Source organism: Pseudorca crassidens, chromosome 21 (genome assembly GCF_039906515.1).
Source record: "Pseudorca crassidens isolate mPseCra1 chromosome 21, mPseCra1.hap1, whole genome shotgun sequence".
Classification (NCBI taxonomy): domain Eukaryota; kingdom Metazoa; phylum Chordata; class Mammalia; order Artiodactyla; family Delphinidae; genus Pseudorca; species Pseudorca crassidens.
The window spans coordinates 26,415,762-26,437,612 of NC_090316.1; the positions used below are offsets into that span (position 1 = coordinate 26,415,762).

Here is a 21,851-nt window from a genome sequence, read left to right on the forward strand (position 1 = left end):
TCTGGTTATGTGAAGATGTTTAGCTTCTTCCTGATCTCTGCCAAGGACCACGTGGCATGAATAGTTCACGAGGAGACAGGAGGGGGGAGACCATGGTCGTGGACGAGCTTCCCGGGACCCGCGAGGCAGCAGCAGGGCCAGGGGGTGGAGGGGCCAGACCTCTGTGTTGGGTTGTGTCTTGTTTTCTCAGTTTACTGACCAGGGATCTCTTCTTCCACGACACCTAACGGGGTTTGTATCTGCCCCGAGGCTGCCATGATGAGTTCGTGGTGGGATCATAACAAGCTCTTGAACGTGCTCAGCTCAGGAGCGCTTGCTACGCTTGGCTGACCTTTTGAGGGCGGCTTAGATGGAAGGACAGCAGCCATGCAGGTCCAGCTCTGTCCCCAGATTCAGGGAGCAGAAGCGGGCAAGATGTGCCTCAGGTCACAGGCGCTCCTGACAGCAGAGATGCGTGTATTAAAGGTCTTCTTTGTCTTGATACTGTAGCGTTCTCCTCTCGTGGAAAGCAGTGACTTCCTGACACGCGTGGAGACATTTTAAAACAGTGGCCTTTTGAGTTCAGGGCGACTGTTGAGAGGGGCCATCCGTAGAATCTCTGACCTGAGCCTTTGTGTGCCACGTTGCAGTGTCTTGGGTCACAGCGCAGCTTGGTCCCTGCCACGTGCCCACTCCCTGGGCTCCCCCCCACACACACCCCCAGCACCTGGAACAGACCTGGAGCTGCTCCACTCGCAATGAGGGGACGGATGAGCAGGTTGTCCTGTGAGTTGTTCTGGTGATTTTTTCCATGGTAAACGTTCTGCACAAATTCTACCTGAATATGAACTGGCTCATAAGAGACTAAAATAATTAATTTGCCAGTCGTTTTACTGAACCTACAGGCACCTCCTCTTTTCAAGAAAACTGGTATTTAGAAATGGAGGAAGTTCCTTATTAGAAAACAAATTCTTCACAAAAGGAATGCCCTCTGAGTTCCTTAGCACAAAAAGATATGTTTACAATTTATTTTTTAAAAAACGTCCTTCTTGTTGATTCAAGAATTGGTATAGGCTACTTACTCCAGGAGTTTCTCTAATTTTTTCCTTTAAAAAGTGTTGGATTAAAGTAAGCTAGCAAAATATGTAACTGCTCCTAAGAACAAGATTCATGAAGGAGAAGAGACCACGTGGGACCTCCCAGGGATGCCTGCTTCCAGTCAAAGGAAACACTACTGGACACTAACTGGACAGTTTGGCCTCAAGAGAATTAAATTAGATGTAGCTCTGACGTTTTATGGGATGTGTGTGTGCAGCCAGCAGGAGTGTGCTGATTAGATGGCATGTCCTCTGGAAATTTGAAATGTCACTAGCACAGTCTGCAAGTGTCCAGTACCATCTTCATTTTTCTTTAACTTCCCGCATATTTATGCTGCCAACAATGTAACTTGTAGAATGTGACCAAACGCAAGAACTAAGAATTCTTTTAACAAAACTGAAATTATAGATTGTGTAACAATTCAATTCATAGAAGATAACAGTTTTTCCTTCTGCCAGTATTAGAAGTCAGTGACTAGGATGAGAGCCAAATGAGGTGTTAATTCCCATGGAGGGTGGACAAGAGGGACAGTCCGAAAAGAGGTCACTTCTCACAGGCCACCTGCCCGAGCTGGTCCCCCAGATGGGACCCTTGTTCTCGACGCAGCCTGCGTTCGCCCTGCATGAGATACCCTCATCCCTGGGGGAGGAACGGGGCCACGGACCTTGGGAGAACCTGATGAAAGCTCCTGACACTTCCCAGAGAGTTACAACAACATGGACGCAGAGTCTGCGAACAAGCCTGCGTGCTGGCACTGCTCCGGCTTTGTGAACATCTAGGTGAGAATCTGCTATTGCAGAGTTTAGGTCTCATTCCTTTTTCATTAAATACAGTAAAACTGAGAAGACTTTTAAAATCAGGTAATCAACTTGCACATCGCTGAAGCCTGTGGAAGCTGTTCGCTGCGTCCTGACACGCGTGAGGTGCACGGGACGCAGGTGGCAAGAATTTGCAGTGTTTCAGTCCTGAATCCAGTCCCTGTTACTGTGTGACTTTGGGGTCATTTTCCTCATCTCTGGGCCTCAGTTCTCGCTGTGCAGCGTGATAATACAGTACGTCTTCTAGGGGTGTTGTAAGAATTAGGCAGTCATGTCCAGCCCTTCCGGTAGCGCCTCGGTAATAATGGGTCAGTGTGGAAATCTGCGTGAAGCCAGAAGTGAAGACGGCATGGCCCCCGGCCTCTGCCCATTGAGGGTGCCCTGTGCTGCACGAAAGAGCGACCTGAACACGAAACCGTCACCCTCTGTCCTTGCCTCACACCCACGCTGTCATCCTGACCACGTAACGCGTGCGCTTGGGCATTCCAGACGTGCCTGGGAGCTCAGATAGCTGAGGTTTTCCGTACTTTTTTTTAATTCTAGCTTTAGTATATTATCATCAGAGAGTTCGGCCTGTACGATCTCTGTTTTTTTGAAATGCGTTAAATTTTCCTTTGTGGCCATTTTCATAGTTAATTTTTGTAAATATTCTATTGACACATAAGAAAAATGCAGATTCTCTGTTTGAAGGATGTAAGTTTTTCTGCTTATTTATTAAACAAGGTTTGGCGGTTATATTATTTAATTCCTCCACATCCTTACTTGTTTAGAATTGTTAAATTTGAAGAGATGTATAAAAATCTCCCACAGTATTTGTATTTTTGACAAATTCTCTTTAGGTTTCCAACAGATTTTGTCTTACATATCTAGCTGAATAGAGGCTAATGTGTGGTTATATCTTCTTTGTAAATTGTCTTCTGGGGGCTTCCCTGGTGGCGCAGTGGTTAAGAACCCACCTGCCAATTCAGGGGACACGGGTTCAAGCCCTGGTCTGGGAAGAGCCCACGTGCCGTGGAGCAACTAAGCCTGTGCGCCACAACTACTGAGCCTGGGCTCTAGAGCCCGTGAGCTACAACTACTGAGCCCATGTGCCACAACTACTGAAACCCATGCACCTAGAGCCCATGCTCCGCAACAAAGAGAAGCCACCGCAATGAGAAGCCTGCGTACTGCAACAAAGAGGAGCCCCCGCTCGCCACAGCTAGAGAAAGCCCGCACGCAGCAACCAAGACCCAATGCAGCCAAAAAATAAATTAAAAAAAAAATATTGTCTTCTGCACTTTTATGTTAATTACCATTTTAACCTAAGATTTCACTGTCATCTATTAACATGGTCACTCTTGTGTTTGCACATCCCACTGTGGTGGTTTTTCTGGTGGGTGCCCTGTGGATAACTAGCTAACCCACCATGCCAACCCCACACCTTCTGCTAGTGAGTTCAGCCTTTTTCTAAAGGATTTTTTTACGTGATATTAGAAAACTGTAGTTTTTGTTGATGATAGGAGGAGGTGGTTGGAATACTTACTTCCTTTTGTGACAGAATATCCATTCTCAGACTAAGACCTGGTGTCAGGGGTCCTCCTCACTTCGAAACTACTGAGGACCCCAAAGAAATTTGCTTATGTGGGTTTTGTCTATTAATATTTACCATATGGAAGTTAAAATAAGTTTTAAAAATATTTCTCTATTTAAAAATAAAGAGTGCCTGTGTCCTCCTGTGCCCATCTTCGCAGCGACTGCGATGGTGGAAGATGGTGCGTTCTCAGGGCTGGATTCAGCGTGTGCAGCATCCTCGTGGGGCACCGGGACCCTGCACTGCACACGAGCGAGGCGGCAGTGGGACCAGGGAAGTAGCTTAGATCTGGGGTCCCGGGGGTCCCTGGACGGCTCTCTGAGGGCCGCGGCCCACGGGCGCCACACCTATTTTTCTTTGCGGAGCAGGAGGGGCATGTATTTGCATATCTGGTCTGTTTCTCTCAGATCCTGAGGGTCTTGAGAGCAGGGAGCCTGTCAGGGAAGGTTGGTTGTTACTCACTGCCCAGGGCCGGTGGCTCGGTCTGTCGGGTCAGCGCTGGGAGCCCCACCCCTTCCGGCTGTCGTTAGCAGTGAAGCTGGCCCCAGGTCTCTAAGTTGGTTGTAAACGCAGGCGGGGAAAGGGTCTGAGTCAGTGTTAAAGTGGTGCTGATTGTGATGCTGGTCGAACAAGGAAGATGGAAGGTGCTAACATTTTGCTTTGTGACCACCTAGAGGGGTGGGACAGGGAGGGTGGGAGGGAGACGCAAGAGGGAGGAGATATGGGGACATATGTACATGTATAGCTGATTCACTTTGTTATACAGCAGAAACTGGCGCACCATTGTAAAGCAATTATACTCCAGTAAAGATGTTTTAAAAAAAAAAAAGATTGAGGAGCCGGACTGACCTTGTAGCCTTGGGCTTCTCAGGTGTTCTCTGGCCAGGGCCCTGGAGCGTTGTTTCTGTGTTCACTGCAGCATAGGACACTTTTATGTAAATATACTGGAAGTTGCAGAATGATTTTTTCCCCAACAATCATCATGTGATTGTCATATTTGTAATTTTTTTTAACTTCCACGGTCAACATGGCAACGTGAGTATGTGAGTTAGCATTTTCTTTTCTCCCTCTGGAAACTCACAGAGGCAGCTAGGAGGATTGGAAAGGAGGGATGAAAAATTCCTTTTTCAGAGAAATAGGCAGATGTAATTCACAGATTCTAAAATCTGTTTAAGGCTTACCCACAGTGGCTCAGATGCCTAAGAACTAAGAAACAGTATGGGAAGAAGTGAATGGATGTGTCCAGGTGGGGAGGACTTGGCAGAGGTAGCCCTGGACCACACCAGAGACACGCGTGGCCCAGGGCAAGGCCCCGCGTGGGAGGCGGAAATTACAGGACGTGAGGGGACGCGGGGAAGCGGCTGACACAGGACTCCTGAGACCCAGTTTGTACAGAGAGGTGGGCCGTGGGTTCACCGAAGACTGATACGGATGAGCCGTGTTTGTGACAGCCAGCTCTCCCCGGAGCAGCTGAGGGGAGGGGACAGCACTGGGGCAGAGAAGCGGGAAGGCTGTCCCGTCCTTCCCAGGCCTTCCCCGCCGGCTGCCGTGCCGGCATCGCGTGCAGGAGCCTGGGAGGCACGCCAGGCAGCAGCTGCGGGAGGGAGGGGCAGTGCTGTGCGTGTCAGGCGGGAGGCCGGAGGGACAGACGTGATGTGAGGCCGTTGGGGAAGGTCCGGCTCAGCTCGTGTGAGACTGGGACATTCAGAGGAAAGGGCACAGCAGGATGCTGGGTGGACCCCCAAAGATGTGCCGTCGTGGGGAGGGTGTCACGGCCTGCGGCCTGCGCTCTCCTTCCCTGTCACTTGGGGGCATTTCCCTTCAGAGGTGATGCTCACCTGTAACTCCCCCCACCCTCCCCCCCCACAGCTGTTGCAGCTGATCGCAAAGTCCCAGCTGACCTCGCTGAGCGGTGTGGCCCAGAAGAACTACTTCAACGTTCTGGATAAAATCGTTCAAAAAGGTAAGGTGATGACTGATATTTTTAATAATCTAAATCTTAATTAGAAATTCGGTGCAAGGAGATTGGATTTTTCTTTTATTTCCCCCCAGTATTAATGGTGTCAAATAATGTGATGGTGTCAGGGCAAGGGCAAGGGCTCGGGTTGGCTGCTCAGTTCTTGATGTTGTTATTGTTGTTCTTTAAAAGGTGCTTTTGCATACAGAAGAACATATTGTAATGAGAAAGACAATTTTTTTTGTTTTGGGGCCACACTGCGTGGCATGTGGGATCTTAGTTCCCCAATTAGGGATCAGACCCGTGCCCCCTGCAGTGGAAGCGCGGTGTCTTAACTGCTGGACCACCAGGGAAGTCCCAGAGAAAGGTAATTAATCCCTGAGTTTTAAAAAGACACTTACTGTTTCATGGGTAACTAGTCACAGCTCACCTTAGCTGTATAGTGTTTCTATAATTAGCAAGGTTGTGACTTAGTTCTTAGGCATCGGCTAAGCCTGTCATTTTAATTTAATGTTTGTCCTGATTAGTGGCCAGTAATAAACGGAACTTTTGAGTTTATGCATATATATGCCATTTTAAATATCCATTCTCATGATTAAGTATAAAAGAAAACAGAGACTGACAGGTTTAAAGGCAAAACTGTAGACTCAACCAAAAATACACTATCAGACAATATTTTGAAGTTTTAAAATCTCATCCTACTTGTGATATCTCAGAAATGATGCCACTTTGGAGTTGCAGTGAAATTAGATCATAGTTTTTTATTGTGGTTAAATATACATAAAATTTACCATCTTAACCACTCTTAAGTGCACAGCTCAGTGGCGTTAAGTACATTCACATCATTGTGCAACGATGCCCACCATCATCTGCAGAGCTCACCTTGCCGAGCTGACACTCTGTCCCCATAAACACCAACCAGCACGACCCTCCCCCCACTGCCCAGCCCCTGGCGCCCACCATCTACTTTCTGTCTCTGAATTTGACTATTCTAAGGGCCTCATATAAGGAGGATCACACAATACTTGTTCATTTGTGTCTGGTTCTTATCATAAGGGCTTCAAGTTGCATCTACGTCGTAGCACGTGTCAGAATTTCCTTCCTGTTTAAGGCTGAGTAATATTCCATTGTGTGTATGTATCACACTCTGTATATCTGTGTTATCTGTTAATGGGCCCTTGGGCTGTGAAAGCAGGTCATTCTTAACAGCGGGGGTTGACTGTATCAGTGCATTGTTTTTGTTTGTTCCAGTTCTCGATGACCACCAAAACCCTCGCCTAATCAAAGATCTTCTCCAAGACCTAAGCTCTACCCTTTGCATTCTAATTAGAGGAGTGGGGAAGTCCGTTCTGGTGGGAAATATCAACATTTGGGTTTGCCGGTTAGAAACTATTCTCAACTGGCAACAGCAGCTACAGAATCTTCAGATGACTGAGGTATGCATTTCTTGGCCTACAAGTGAGTACACTCTGTTTTTCTGTTACAAACACTGTTGTTACTTCTAAGCGTATGTGAAAGACTATTACAGCTTTTCCAAAGGTTTTTTTCCTTTACATTTCATAAATATTAAACTGTTTTAAGATGGATTAAGACCAGAAGACCCTTTAATGGGTTATAGGTGTCATTGGAAAGACGGTGGGGATGGTAATTATTAAAAAGAGCTGATCCTGTGGGTGATGAGGTGGTGAATTGATTTACCTTTATAGGAGATTAGGTATTTCAGGCTAAAATAACGTTCAATGGATTAAGGCTAAATTGTATAGTAGTGACTCTGTTCATCTGCTGTTGCTTCTCTAGGGTTGATGTGTTGTACGCTGCATGGTGTGTGTACATGTGTTTGTAGTTCAGAAGGAGCATGCAGATCACTCCAGTTGTTCTGATGCTTTTTGTTTATTCTGGTAACTAGTTTCATCAAGAAAAATGTTGACCCTATTGACTAAAGTAAGTGTTTTAGGTTGTGTTTTATTTATCTCTGGTTGCTTTCAAAGGTGGCGTTGGAACACTGTAACTTTGGGCCATTTATTTGCTACCTAGATGTGGGATTTACAAAGAGCAGTGATTCCCTAATTAAGGCCCTGCAGTTACAAGGGACGATCTAACATCCAGTGTCCAGGCGGCCTTGGTGTGAGTGCCGCACAGACCCCACCTCGTTCCCACGGGCAGAGGCTTGTGCTGTGAGGGTCACACGCATCTGGGGCGTGTCTGCTATCCAGGCCTTGATAGACGTGGCCAGGTGCCACTGTCCCCTAGTAGCTGATGCGTGGTGACGCCTCGTCAGCTGGCGAACTCGGGGAGTGTGGGTGTCAGCGGTCGGGATCCCCAGGGAAGGGAATGCTTGTCGCACAGATCCAGGCAGGGCCGCTGCTGGGCGTTATCTGGAGACAAGTGGGGAGGAAGGAGGGGCGGGCGGCCTTCCCGTCGCCTGGGCCTCAGATGTCAGTGTGAGTGCCGCGCTCCTGCGCCTTCTCGCTGGAGTAAGCGCGCGGGTCCTCCCAGCAGGTGGACAGCGGCCTGACGCTCAGCGACCTTCCCGTGCACATGCTCAGCAACATCCTGTACAGGTTCTCGGATGGGTGGGACATCGTCACTCTGGGTCAGGTGACCCCGACGCTGTCCGCGCTTAGCGAGGACCGGCGGCTGTGGAAGAAGCTCTGCCAGTACCACTTCGGCGAGAAGCAGGTGAGCATGGGCTCCGGCCCCAGCGGCCAGGCCTGGCCACTTCGGGGAATGGGCTAGAATCACTTACGGGAAAGCTTGTTCTTCATGTTGAGAAAGAGCTGTGATTCTAAGCACAGCCCAGAACAGAGAAGCAGAACAAGAGCAGGTTCTTCCTGTCGAGGACGTGCCCCTCGTCTTTCCCGTAACTCGAGGCCCCTCTCCGGGTGGTGTGTCACCTCTGGGATCATGGGTGGCCACGCGCTCCCCGCACCCCTGCCCTCCCAGGACCGGGACTAGCCACGGGGACCGGCGGACTCCTGTGTGTCCCCCTCATCGTTGCCCCCCTCCTCGCCCCCCACCCCGTGTTTCTGGAGTGAAGCACCGACAGCTGGGCATCCACGACACGCACGGCAGCGTGAAGGGCAGGGGACAGTCTCAGATGGGGCAGGATGCGATCCTGCCCCAGGGGGTCCTTGACGAGGGGACAGATGTCACGTGTCTCTTCAGACACGGGCTTGGGGGATGTGTGGGGTCACGTGCCCGTCCCCTAGGTGGACACGGCCACTCTGAGGGGCATGGCGGGCAGGGGCGTCCTGGAGGTGAGCAGGTTCGGGCCCTGAAACTGAGAAGTGCGTGCTGGAGGGGGTGAGGCTGGGTGCGGCCAGGCCACGGGGCCGCCATGGTCCCCCTTCTCGGGGCGGGGCGGCTGGGGGGGGGGGGCGCCCCGGAGTGGAGTCTAATATTCTGAGGAACCGAGAAGCTGTTGCTCAAAGTCGCCGCCCCATCGGGCAGCCCCCGACTGCTCCACGCCCCCATCCCCACCTGTTACTCTGAGTGTTTGGTCACAGCCTCACGGGGGGCGTGAGGGGCTGCCTCCTCCCATCCCTGATCTGATGCCCGAGGCGCTGAGCATCTTTTCATGTGCTTGTTGCCCATTTGTATGTCTTTTCAAGTCCTTTGCCTATTTTGTATTTGGATTGTCTTTCTGTTACTGAGTTGTGTTCTTTTTGTGTTCTAGTTACAAGTCCCTGGCAGATACATGATGTAGTAACTTACTTTTAGCTTAATAGTATGTCGTGGACATCATTCCAGATCGGAACCTTTAAGTCTCTTTAACAGCTGCATGGTATTCCAGTGTATAGACTGAATTATATTTGAAATTTAATTTCTAATAATTGAATGTTTCATGCAGTATACTGCTTTTAAAAAATTGTTATGCTATGAAAACCATCTGATTCTGAACAGAATTTTGTCTGTCTAGTTTTGTAGACACTTGATCCTTTCAGAAAAAGGTCATATCGAATGGAAGTTGATGTATTTTGCACTTCAGAAACATTACCCCACTAAGGAACAGTATGGAGACACACTGCACTTTTGTCGGCACTGCAGCATCCTCTTTTGGAAGGTAAAAATTTCAGATGTAGTCTTGGAGTTTGAGGATTAAAATTTGGAGAAACAAACTATTCACCTAACGGTAATGGTAAAAAAAAAAAAAAAAAGGCAAGTTGTATTTGTGATAAGATAATGATGTATCACCAAGGACTGGGGCAGGGGAACAGGTTCACAAAAGTAGAACAACTTGCGGTTGGACCTGAACGCCGGACCACCCACCCCGTCCCCTTGCACTGTGGTAGCAGGTGGGGGGCTGTCCCCGAGGGCGGTGAGCGCGCTGGCTGGCGCCTCGGCCCGAGTCCTGGCGGGCGGGGCTGCTTTCTGCTGTTGAGGCTCAGGATCCCCCACCCTCTTCTGGAAGCCGAGGGGGCCCCTCAGCTGCCCTCCACACTCGGCCTCAGGCTCCACTGTCGGGACCCCCAGGGGGCAGGCCTGGAGACGGCACCTCCAGGGGGCTTCTCCTCACAGCACCGTGCCTGGAGCAGAGGCGAGGCCCACGAAGGTGCCCAGGCTTCTCATGTGTTTGAGCCACACTTAGCAAGTCTGGTCCGTGGTGGAGACTGAGCCATGTCCGCAGTTGTCTGGGCCCATCCCCTCCCTCTCTGGCTCCCTTCCTCTCCCGTCCAGACTCTGATAAAAACAAGTTTCCAGGGCGGGGGAGTGGGGTGCTTCCATGCACCTCCTCTCAGTAAAATCATTTCCATAGTTTGCCTTGAGTTTGAATTTGCTTGTTAACGTGGTGAAATTTCACTAGGGAGAAAAGTGGCGAAACTGGCAGGCGGTGTGCGCCTGCCCCTCCGTGTCCTCGGGCGTGGCTGTAAGGCGCAGGCCTTCCACCTGGTCAGCGCCTTGGCTGTTGGTGTATTTCTTTTGCTCTTCATTTATCTGTGATTTGTTGCATGGATTACATGGCAGACTCTAAACTGTTGGAAGAGAAATGACTACTTGAAATTGTTTCCATTTCAGATTATATCCGTGGTAATGTGGCTCTTTTTTAACTATAATCCGTGGTTGTGGGGTGAGAGTCCCTGTGTCAACAGAGCTTTACCTCCTGGGCTGCAGGCGAGCAGGTCCTGCTGTCCCCACTCATGACCAACAGGAGGTCACGTCATTGGTAATTGGTTGTTTCGTATTCTAGTGTGGCTTTTCCCACACAATTAAAAAGAAGAAATGTGTTACATGGCTGCAGTGGCTGTTCTGTGGAACCTTGTTCCTCTGGGGCAGGGGCACCTCGCGCTCATTCTCGCCGGTGTGCCGGCTGCATTGCGCGGGGACGCAGGCGAATCAGTCAGCGGGATTACAGTACATGGAGCGGAGCCCTTATTGTGCGCCCTTGGTCCCAATCACAGGGATAGAAACGCATACCCGGGCAGGTGCCCGTGGAAAACACGTGAGGAGGCGTCTTCACGGCTGAGTCAGAGCAGACGAGACCGTCTGGTTGCTGCTCTGAACTGACGCTCCTCCCCAGGGTTTTCTGTTCTGAGCAGATCACTTTATTCCAGAGAGAGACTGGGAGCAGTGGTGTTTCTTCCTGGGGCGGATGTGATGGGCGTTTCTCTAAGAATGCCGTTGCAGTGTGGAGAGTGTGGGAGCCCTGTCTCTGAAGTAGTGAACAGAGAAGCACCCTCCTTAGTCTCCCTGCTGTTGGTGTAAGAATGTGCTGCTGAGGCATCGAGAAGCACGGAAGTTCTGGATTTTTTAAAACTGAGATGTGATTTTTTAGGTTTCCAGAAGAATTGGCCTGCGGATTCTTTTGTTTATGAAAACTCAGAACAAGTGTCTCCTGCTGGTCTTTTGGCTCTGAAATGTTCAGTCTTGCCTTGAAAGCTGAGCACTTCGATGTCCATGCAGCCTCAGGCCTCAGGGCCTGGTTCGGTCCACCCGTGGGGTCACACTGTAGCTTTTTCTCCTAGAGGCCATTCCAACTTTATTCTGAATCTGTGGGTGGAAATTAAAAAAAAAAAAAAAAAACGAGTCTCTGGAATTTCTGGTGGAAACTGCTTGCAGTGTCAGCTCCCGAGGAAGGCCCCCTGCGTTGCCCCAGCTGACCGGACTCTCCCCCCCGGCTCATCCCACACCATCCCATGGCCTCACCCTAGTTCCCAGCCTCGTGGAGCCTCCTGTCGGGGCAGACCTGCCGCGTGGAGTCGTGAAGGTTAAGCAGTGCCCTGCCCTGTGCGGGGCTGGTGCTCAGAAGTGGCCCCTGCGCTTTGACTCACCTTCGCCAGCACTTTCTGCTGATGGGGAGACAGCAGCGTGACACCATCAGATGCCACCGGGTGCTGGTGGGGACCCGCCATGGTGCGGCTCCCGCACGCTGCCAGACTCGTCCTCTTCCGCCCACGTGGGCCTGGGCTCTGACCTCTCAGCTGCCCCAGCCGTCCTGTCTGTTCTGGCTTCACTCTCTGGAGTCTGGGGGTTAGTTTTCTACCTGCCTTTGTGGGAACTCCTCCAAAGTGAAAGAAGGGGAAATACTGGGCTTAAGAACTGTGCACCACGGTCTTGGAGTCACTGAGCCGAGTCACTCAGGCGAGCGCAGGTGCCGGCTCAGGGTCTGTCTGGCTTCTGTGGGCCGGCCCTCCCGGGTTGCTGAGTAGTGACGCGAGACCGCTGTGTTCCTTCCGCCTGACCGTCCTCCAGCTGAGTTTCTCGACTTCATTGAACTTCGGTCAACACTGGGGGTTGGCTGAGTTGGAAGCCGGACAGAATGAGTCCAGTTAAAGGCTGGGAATCAGGACCCCGTGTCCTTTTTTGTCTCGGCGTGTCCACTGCCAGGTCCACACCGTGGGTCTGTGGCCGGAGCAGGGAGGCTGCTGGCCCCAGCCCGCGCTGATGGCCAGCCCCCATCTCCAGCGAGGGTGGGGAAGCCGGGCCAGGTGGCCGGGCCGGCAAGAGGCGAGAGCTGTAGGTTGGTGCTGACCTCGAGCTGAAAACCGTGGATGCGCAGGGGTCCACGCGGGATCCGGACTCTGGGGTGCCTGGGCTTGCGTGGAGTCTGGTTCGTGCTCTGAATTCCACGGAGTTGACTCTCAGACAGCAAAGAGGGAATGAGGGAGCTTCTGAGAAACCTGCCATAAATATTTGCAGTGTAAACCGTATGTGTCAGTGTCGCTCTGTGCACTTTCAGTGAACAGTTCCGACGGTTATGTAGCTCTGCAGCCTCATCAGTTGTCAGTCCGAGACTCGAGGAAGTGGAAACTGTGGCAGTGTCCCAGGTGGCCCTTCAGGTGCTGGACGGTGCCTCTGATTCAGCTGCCCGATGATTTTAGCCATTTACGTAAATAATACACATCCAGCCTAAATGCTAAGTACAGTCTGGCTCTTCCTAATAACCCTGTTTTCCCTTTTTTCCTCCCTTCTCTGCACTCCTTCCTGACCCTTTCTCCGCCGTCTCCAAGGACTGCCGCCTTGCTTTATTACTCGAGGTACCTCCTGCTCTGCCCGCGTCTGCGCGCGTCCCCAGGAGGCTGGTGCCCCTCAGGCCGCACCCTCTGCTGATGTGTGACTGGCCTGCTTGCTTCGCCACGACCGGGGGTCCCATGAGCTGCCCTGTAGACCAGAGGGAGGGTGTAGACTTGGCCGCCGGGTCCCCGGCCTTACTGGCCCCCAGTCCTGAGGCTGCTCTGTCTCCTGACCTGAGCCCCGTTTCTGCTGCGGGACGCAGTGCTGGGCCCTCTGGTGAGTGGGGTGGGCGGTGCCCAGAGCAGGTCCCGGGGTGGACCCTGACCCACGGCGGGAGGGGAGGAGCGCGGCCAGGACGGGGGCGCAGAGCCCAGGGCTCCCTCTGGGGCCCTAACTCAGGGCGGCCCGTCTCCCCATCCACTGGAGCAGGAATTCCTTCGGGAAGTCTCTCCCCCGGGGAGCCGTGTGGCTGCCTTCATTTTCGTAGTTCTCATCGCTTGCTGTCCACGCACCTTTGTGGTGGGGTCCGGGGCGCGTTTAAACAAGCAGCTGGTGACTTCTGAGCTGCGTTCCCTCCAGAAACACGCCCCGTGTGGTAACAACCCACTCCTCCCGCAGGACTCGGGCCACCCCTGCACGGCTGCTGACCCCGACAGCTGCTTCACGCCCGTGTCCCCGCAGCACTTCATCGACCTCTTCAAGTTCTAAGGGCCCCACCGCGCCGTGGCCTGGGCAGCGTGGTAGGACGCGTCCTTCGTGACCGAGCCGTGACCTGGTGCCCAGGCTGGAGGGCGTGGAGGGACGTGGAAAAGTGCCCTGGCACCTGCGGGCGGGAGCATCTGTTGTTTCCACCCGTGAAGTGGGGCCAGGGAGCCCAAGGAAAATCATTTCTACTTCCTTCTTTAAAAAATGCTTTTCTTCTAAGCGCATTAAAATGTGCAACTTTGCATGTTTGTGAATGTGGTTCAGAAAGAGTCTGTATTTTCAGCACCGCATCCTGTGCTGAACTGACACTAACAGCCAAGCATACGCTTCTTAATTGTCAAATGATAGTTTCCTGATTTTGTAGTGATCGGGGGCGGGGATAGATCATTGATCCTTGTAAGGACATTGTGCAGAATATTTATTTTTCTTGAGATGTATTTTAACTGTATTGGTCGTGTCCATATGAATCCCCTTGGATACAGAAGGAACCCAGGGAAGTATGTGCATGTCTTCTGGGTGCTCAGCGTTGGGTTGTGAATTGTGCAGACATCCAAGACCCACAAAGGCGTGAGTCTGGGGCTGTGATCCTGGGCTCATGGCCCGATGCTGGCAGGCAGGGGCCCTAACCTGGGGGCCAGCCCAGTGTGACCTGCACTGTACTGCTCTGAATCCCCTTTTGCAGGCAAAGTAATAAATCATGTTTATCTACCGATTTTAACTTCATCAGTTTTGCATCTTACTGAAGGAAGTAGTATCAATGATTTTGATATCATTTATTGAAACCTTTCAAAGATTGTTTTATTTTCAAAGTATTGCATGTACGTTTTAGAAAATTTTGAAAATAAAGGTTTATAAAAGAATAAAACTTGCATATAACCCTGCCACCCAGAGATAGCTGTGCTTGCCAGAAGGAATGCAGGAATGGCCCCGGCAGGTGTAGGGGAGACTGAACAGGGTCAAGGACCCAAGCAAAGTCATTTCTACTTCCTTCTTAGCACATGGAAATTTGCTGTTTTGCATATTTGTAAATAAAGAGTGTATTTTCACTACATTCTGTGCTGAACTGACACAGCCAAGACTATGCTTAATTGTCAAATGATAGTTTCCCTCTGTGTGTATTGGGTGAAAGCTTTTCATAAAACCGTAAACATCATATATACTGTTTTCATTTTATAACCAGCCTTTTTTTCAAAAGTGTTTGTGAAAATATGGTTTTTACTGGCGACCTGGTACCACACAGCTGGAACAGATCACTTTGTGATCAGCATCACCACTTGTGCACCTGTGTGCATCTGCTGATCTCCTTACGATAAATGAGAAGCAGAACCAGGGAAAGGAGTCAGTTGTTTGTAAGGATGTTTCCGGAGCACTGGCGAGGATGGAAGGCGGCATCTTTCTCCCCCGGAGATGGACGTGAAGAGGCTATGAGGTAGGACATGTCTTCTGAAAGCTTATTGGCGAGTTGTTTCTGTATTTTTTTAACATATAAATTTATTTATTTTTGTCTGAGCTGGGTCTTCATTGTTGTGTGCGGGCTTTCTCTAGTTGAGGCGAGCGGGGGCTACTCTTCATTGTGGTGCACGTGCTTCTCATTCTGGTGGCTTCTCGTTGCAGAGCATGGGCTCTAGGCACGTAGGCTTCAGTGTTTGCAGCACGCAGGCTCTGTAGTTGTGGCACATGGGCTTAGCTGCTCTGCGGAATGTGGGATCTTCCCAGACCAGAGCTCGAACCCGTGCCCCCTGCGTTGGCAGGCGGGTTCTTAACCACTGCGCCACTAGGGAAGCCCTGTATTTTGTTTTGCTTTGGCAAATTACCTAATTGTGTTCTTTGCCTGTTTTACTCTTGGGGTGTTAGTCTTTTTTGTATAAGTTTCTTCTTAGGAGGACGTTAACCTCTTGAAGTGAGTTTTTTCCCCAGATAACATTAAAAGTCTTGGGAGAAGAGTCCAGCTGTTCCCCCTATTAATTAGCCTGTTTCCAGAGGCAGCAGATGTGCTTGGACCCAAAACCGCACACAGGCATTGGCAAAACCTATAGCAGGTGTGCCTGAGCCCGCAGCACTGGGAGGGGGCGTGAGCAGGATACATTTGGGGGCAGGCAGAGAGTTCCAGGCACACAAGTTCCTGGGTCCTGATCACTCATTTACGGAAGATCAGATGACGTGAACAGGAAGGGAGGGATCGTCCTGAGCTGCAGGTTCATGTGTCATTTCTGAGTGTGGCTCCATCAGAGGGCTCACCAGACTCGGGCTGCACGGTGTCGCTCCCCACGATGTGTCATCTGCACGCCCTCTACCCTCTCAGCACGGCCAGGAGTGGGCCCAGAGCCACTCCTGCGGGAACTGCCACCCTCAGGAAGTGGCATCTGGAAGTCTGTGGCGTCTTCCTTTGCCTTGAGGTACATTTTCTCACCCGGGTTGTGACTCATGGGCCAGGAGGAGCCACGTTAGGTTCTGCAGCAGGTCCAGGTGCTAGTCTGGGAGTTTCATGGCATCTGTTGTGCGTTTGCTCAGGGCTGTCCATGGAGAACCATGTCTCCTTTAGGGACAGTATTGAAGGATTTGATGTTATTTCTGCTGTAAATGCTGCTTTTAGAATCATACAGATTCTAACAAACATACAGAATCAAACAAAATGCTCATGTAAGGTGTTTGTATACTGATTTTGTATCCTGTAACTTTGCTGAAATCGCTAATTAAACCTAGCGGTATTTTTTGTAGATTCCTTAGGACGTGGATATACATCGTGTCCTCTGCAAATAGAGGTGGCTTTTCACCTTTCCTTCTTTCTTCCCTCCCTCCTTCCCTCTCTCCTCTCCTTCCCAGCTTTCCGGCCAGACCCCCATGCACGTGGATGGCAGTGCACACACATCCTAGCATGTTCCTGGGAGGCTCCCTGCCCTTCGCCTGTGGGTGTGGTGCATGCTGGGCCTCTCTGTGGACACCTGGATCAGGGTGAGGTGCTCCCATCCAGCCTCGCTTTGTTGACGTGTTTGTTTTTTTTTTTAATCATGAAAGGATGTTAGATTTTTTCGAGTGCTCTTTCTACATCTACAGAGGTGGTCGTGTGTTGACTTTTGTGTGTTGAACCAACCTTGCATTTTCAGGCCCACGTCCCATGTGGTTTCCATACACAGTTGGTGGGTTTAGTTTGCTGGTTTTACTGAGCATTTTCACAAGAGAGATTAGCTGTGCTTTTCTGGTGAGTCTTTGTCTGGTTTTGGTATCAGGGTGAAAACAGCCTCCTAGAAGGGGCTTGCCTTGGGAGTGTTCCCTCCCATTTTCTGGGAAGGGTTTGTGAAGAATTGGTGTGTGTCCTCCTTTAAGCATTAGGATAATTCCTTGGAAACTGAAGTTACTGAGAAGCGTCTGTTTTCAGTTTAGTGACATCCTCCCTTTTGGAAAATCCTTTGCCTTTAACGGGATAGCTGAGACGTATCTTGGTTAGAGCTCATTTTCTTCATCATGGGCCCTAACCTAGCAATAAACAGGCTGTAAACTTCATCTGCTGCTTTCCTCCATAGTTACAGAAGGAAGTGTGCTGAAAACCACAGATGAAAAGGCAGAAGCTGTCTTGGCTTATGACATTTCTTTCTTTCATTAACGGTGTGAGAAAATGCATATGCTTCACTCCTCTCCCTTTCCTGTATTCCCCACCAAACGCAGCATCACCCCCACCCGGTGAGATACCCAAGGATCTGCAAACCTGGGAGGGAAAACCCTGAGGGACACAGTGATTTCCTGCTGCTGACACCTGCTCGGCTGAAAGGCCCGACATCCACTTGCTTCTCAGCTCGCACCCCCCTGCTCCTATCTGGGTGTGGTCGTGTCTTCTGACCTCACTCCCGACAAGCTCTGCTTTCTGTCCCTTTTTGCAGAGGAAGCAGACCCTCACTTTTGGAGAACAGTGTCCCCTGGGCGCCCCCCAGAATCCCAGCAGGGACGTGCCACATGCACCTTCCCGACCCCTGCTATGGCTGGTGTGGCCTGCTCCTTCCCACCACACAGGTGTGACTGCAGTGCCCCCTCGCCAGCACCTTCTGGGTGTCATTGGCACATGCATCTCTCAGGCGTATTCCTGGGGGTTCTGCTGCCCTCCCCACCCCCAGCACCGACTCAGGCCCACATGGAGAACAGAGGTGCTCAGAGCACAGCCACCTGAGGACGCGAGAGGGCTTTTCACGTGTCTCTCGCTCAGGATGGCGAGATTCTCCACACACGGTGTTTGTTCTTCTGTGTCAGACAGGAGAGACACCTCAACTATGTTGTTTTTATTATTTGGATAAAATTTTCACTTTTCTTTGACAGTCATTTGAGAAATTTGCACAGACGAATGCAAGTAGCTTTTTACTATTTAATCTACATAGAAAATTCAAATGTCATTAAAAAATTTTAATTGCAGTAAAATACACATAAAATTTGCCATCTTAACCATGTTTCAGTGTACAGTCCAGTGGCATTAGGTACATTCACATTGTTGTGCAAACACCACCACCATCATCTACAGAACACTTTTTATCTCTGCAAACAGAAATTGTCCCCATTAAACACTAATTCCCCTTCCCCACCCACCAGCCTCTGGCCCCCACCATCTACTTTGTCTCTATGGATCTGACTACATGTAACTGGAATCATAAAGTAGTTGTCTTTTCATCCGTGTTGTAGCATCGCTCAGGATTTCCTTCACTTGTGAGCTGAATAGTGTTCCATTGTGTGGTTGGACCACATTCTGTTTCTCTGTCTGTTGATGGGCACTTGGGTTGCTTCCACCTTTGGGCTGCTGTGAACATGGTGTACAAATCTCTCTTCTAGATAAAGGTTTCGTTTCCTTTTGAATGTATACCCAGAAGTGGAATTGCTGGATCATGTGCTAATTATATAGTTAATATTTTGAGGAACCACCATACTATTTTCCATGGTGGGAGTGTACAATGGTGCAGCCTCTAACAGTGCCCAGGGGCTCCAGTTTCTCTACATCCTCACCAACACTTGTTATCTTGTGAGGTTGGGCTTTTTTTGTTTGTTTTTTATAGTAGTTGTCCACATGGTTGGGAGGTGATATCTCATTATGGCTTTGATTTTCATTTCCCTGATGAGAAGTGATGTTGAGCATCTTCTCCTGTGCTTGTTGGCTGTTTATATGTCTTTCTTGGGGAAATGTCTATTCAGGTCCTTTGCCCTCTTTTTAATTGAGTTGTATGTGGCTTTGTTGTTGAATATAGAAAGAACTACTACAACTCTGGACACTAAGTCCTTATCAGCTAGACAACTTGAAAATGTTCTCTCCGATTCCCTAGGTTGCCTTTTCACTCTGTTGACTGTGTCCTTGGACGCACAGAGGTTTTAAATTTTGATGTCCAATTTCTCTATTTTTTTTTTGGTGCCTGCACATTTTGTCATATCTAGGACTTCATTGCCAAATCCAATGTCATGAAGCTTTCTCCCTATGTTTTCTTCTAAGAGTTTTATAGTTTTAATTTTTGCACATAGCATAATAAGGTAAGGATCCAACTTCATTCGTTTGCATGTGGATATGTGGTTTTCCCAGCAACGTGTGTTGACTGTCCTTTCCCTACTGAATGGTTTTGGCACCCTTGTTGAAAATCATTTGACCAAATATGCCATTATGACTTGGGTGGGGATTGTATTGACTCTATAGATTGCTTTGGGTGGAAGTTTTCCAATCCATGAACATGGGATGGCTTCCATTTATTTGTGTCTTTTTCTTTCAGCCTTTTTTCACTCAGTTCATTCCTAAGTGTTTTATTCTTTTTGTTGCCATTAAAAAATGAAATTTTCTTAATTTCCTCTTTGGATTTTTCATTGTTATTGTATAGAAATGCAACTGATGTTTGTATGTTGATTTTTTTGTTGTCTTTAGGATTTTCTACATGTAAGATCATGCCACCTGCAAACAGAAAATTTTAATACTTCCTTTCCAATTTGGATGCTTTATTTCTTTTTCTTGCCCAGATGGCTCTGTCTGGTGCAGACTTCCAATCTGTGTGGAACAGAAGTAGTGAGAGTGGGCATTTTGTCTTGTTCCTGATCTTAGAGGAAAAGCTTTCAGTCTTTCAGCATTGAGAGGGTGTCAGCTGGGACTTTTTATATGGCTGTATAATGTTGGGGCAGTTTCCTTCTATTCAGAATTAGTTGAGTATTTCCATCGTGAAAGGGTGTTGAATTTTGTCAACTGCTTTTTCTGCATCAATTGAAATGATCATGTTTTTCCTTTGTTCTGTGTATAATAACGTGTATTAAATTGATTGATCTAATGGTGGATATTGTCTCTTCTTGAAGTGGGGTATTGGGGTCTCCTACTATAATATAGAGCTGGCTCTTCTTTCCTCAGTGTTTGCTTCATATGTTTAGAAGCTCTAATGTTTGTTCATGTATGTTTATGATTATTACATCTTCTTGGTAAATTCTCAACTTTTTAATTTAAACAACATGAAGATGATGAAATTACAGGATTATGGGATTTACTTTAACATAGTTAATTCTCTTGATTGAGGCTAGGGGGTGACTAAAGATAAAACAAGACTGGCCAGGAGCTGAAAACTGTAGAGGGGAAGGATGTGTACATGAAGGAGTTTTCACCAGGGTTCAGCAGATTTTCTGTGAGGAGGCAGGTGTTAAATATTTTTGGCTTTCCAGGGCCCACATTCTCTCTTGCAGCCATAGACAATCTATACGTAACTCAGACTTCAGCTGCGTGGGGGACATTGATAGCGAGTGTTGCAATTAAAGTCTGTGGGATTTCATGTGTCACAGTATATTATTCTTTTAAGTTGTTCTACCATTTGAAAATGTAAACATTCTTAACTTGTATGCCATATAAGTAAGTACAGGGGGACGGCCACAGTTGTCCACCAGGCTGTAGTGTGCCAGCCCATGATTTATATAATTTTGTTTCTTCTTTTGGATATGTTTGCTATTTTCCATTTAAAAACTGAGGTGTTACTTTTTCAACAACATTTGTCGCCCTGTTTTTTTTATCACAAAAGTAATTATATTCACTGTAAAAAGTTTTGTTAAAAAGCCAATATACAAAAAAAAAGAAAATGCTACCCATAATTCTACTTCAAGGTAATTACTTACATTTTGATATCTTTCCAGTATTTTATCTCACATTGCCTTTTGAAGATCTGTAAGCACCCAAAATTATAAAGTGAGAGAAACAGCGAAGTACTAGAATAGAGCTGCGTATCTCCTGGGGGAGAGCAATGCCCTCATCTGGGCCCTGCTCACTGGTTCCCAAGGGAAGCTGGTCTTCCAGGTGCTTCTGCATGTTGAGCTTTGGAGATTTCTTACAGAACAAAAATTCTTGGCATCCTCCTGCTAGCTTACTGAGCCAGTTCTAAGTTTCTAGGGAGAAGAGAATTTTGAAACCCTAGCCTCTAAAGAAAGAAATACTTCTCAGAAAGAAAACTCAAAGCAAATGATATTTTTCCCATCACCACCCCCTTCCAGATTTATTCAACTCTCTTGAAAGCTAAAATTCTACCCTGCCTTTATCACTAAATTCTGCAATTCTGAAAAGTCATGCTGAGACATTAACTTCTAATTATATAAACTTGTCCACCACTTCACTGAGGCCAAAGACCCTGGAGGGAGACTGGCGACCAGAAGACAGATGACAGAGGCCTGGGACAGAATCAGAAACTTGGCCGATACCCAGAGAAAGGACTCTTGAGTATCAGAACCCAGCACAAAGCGGTGGATTTGTACAGAAGCAAGTCCCCAGACACACATTCCTGCAGGCGGAGAGAGGCAACTGCAGGCAGGCGAGGCGGGAGGGAACCTGTCATCCCCATGCCCACATTTCACACCTACCTGAGTATCGGCTGAGCCCCTGCAGCAGGCCAGGCACAATGCACACACCATGTCGTGGTCTTGAGGACAAGATTAAAAGCAGCTAAAAGGACATTTTCCAGACAACTGGGAAAACCTGGCTGTATCTATGGGTATCGGATGATGTTAGGGAATGGTTAATTTTGTGAGGTGTGCCATTGACGTAGTAGTTAGTTATGCTGGGGGAATAGCTTCGTTTTTAGAAATGCATGCTGTACGCATTCAGGAGCGAAACGTCACGATGTCTGTAATTTACTTTTAAGTGGTGAATATATATCTCAGCCTTGAAATCGTTTATCAGGTAAAACACACACGTGAAGCAAATATGACACGTTCAGCAACTGTGGAATCTCAGTGGCTGAGTTGCCCACTGCACTGTTCTTACCTTTGCATAGATATTTTCCATAATACAGTTTTT

The 21,851-nt window shown here is 48.8% G+C and overlaps 1 protein-coding gene across 11 annotated transcripts in view; it reads left to right on the forward strand.

Annotated features, from left to right (window-relative positions):
- Positions 1–21,851, forward strand: part of FBXO25 (F-box protein 25) — a 63,599-nt gene that overhangs the window by 35,835 nt on the left and 5,913 nt on the right. For 3 of the 11 annotated variants that reach the window (XM_067722013.1, XM_067722014.1, XM_067722022.1), the window contains 5 exons: positions 5,338–5,431; positions 6,677–6,861; positions 7,922–8,104; positions 9,345–9,488; positions 10,442–10,653. In XM_067722013.1, coding sequence (XP_067578114.1) covers positions 5,338–5,431; positions 6,677–6,861; positions 7,922–8,104; positions 9,345–9,488; positions 10,442–10,567 — 732 coding nt within the window. In that variant the 3' untranslated portion in view covers positions 10,568–10,653. The other 8 variants (XR_010939603.1, XM_067722016.1, XM_067722019.1 and 5 more) reach the window with 8 other exon arrangements.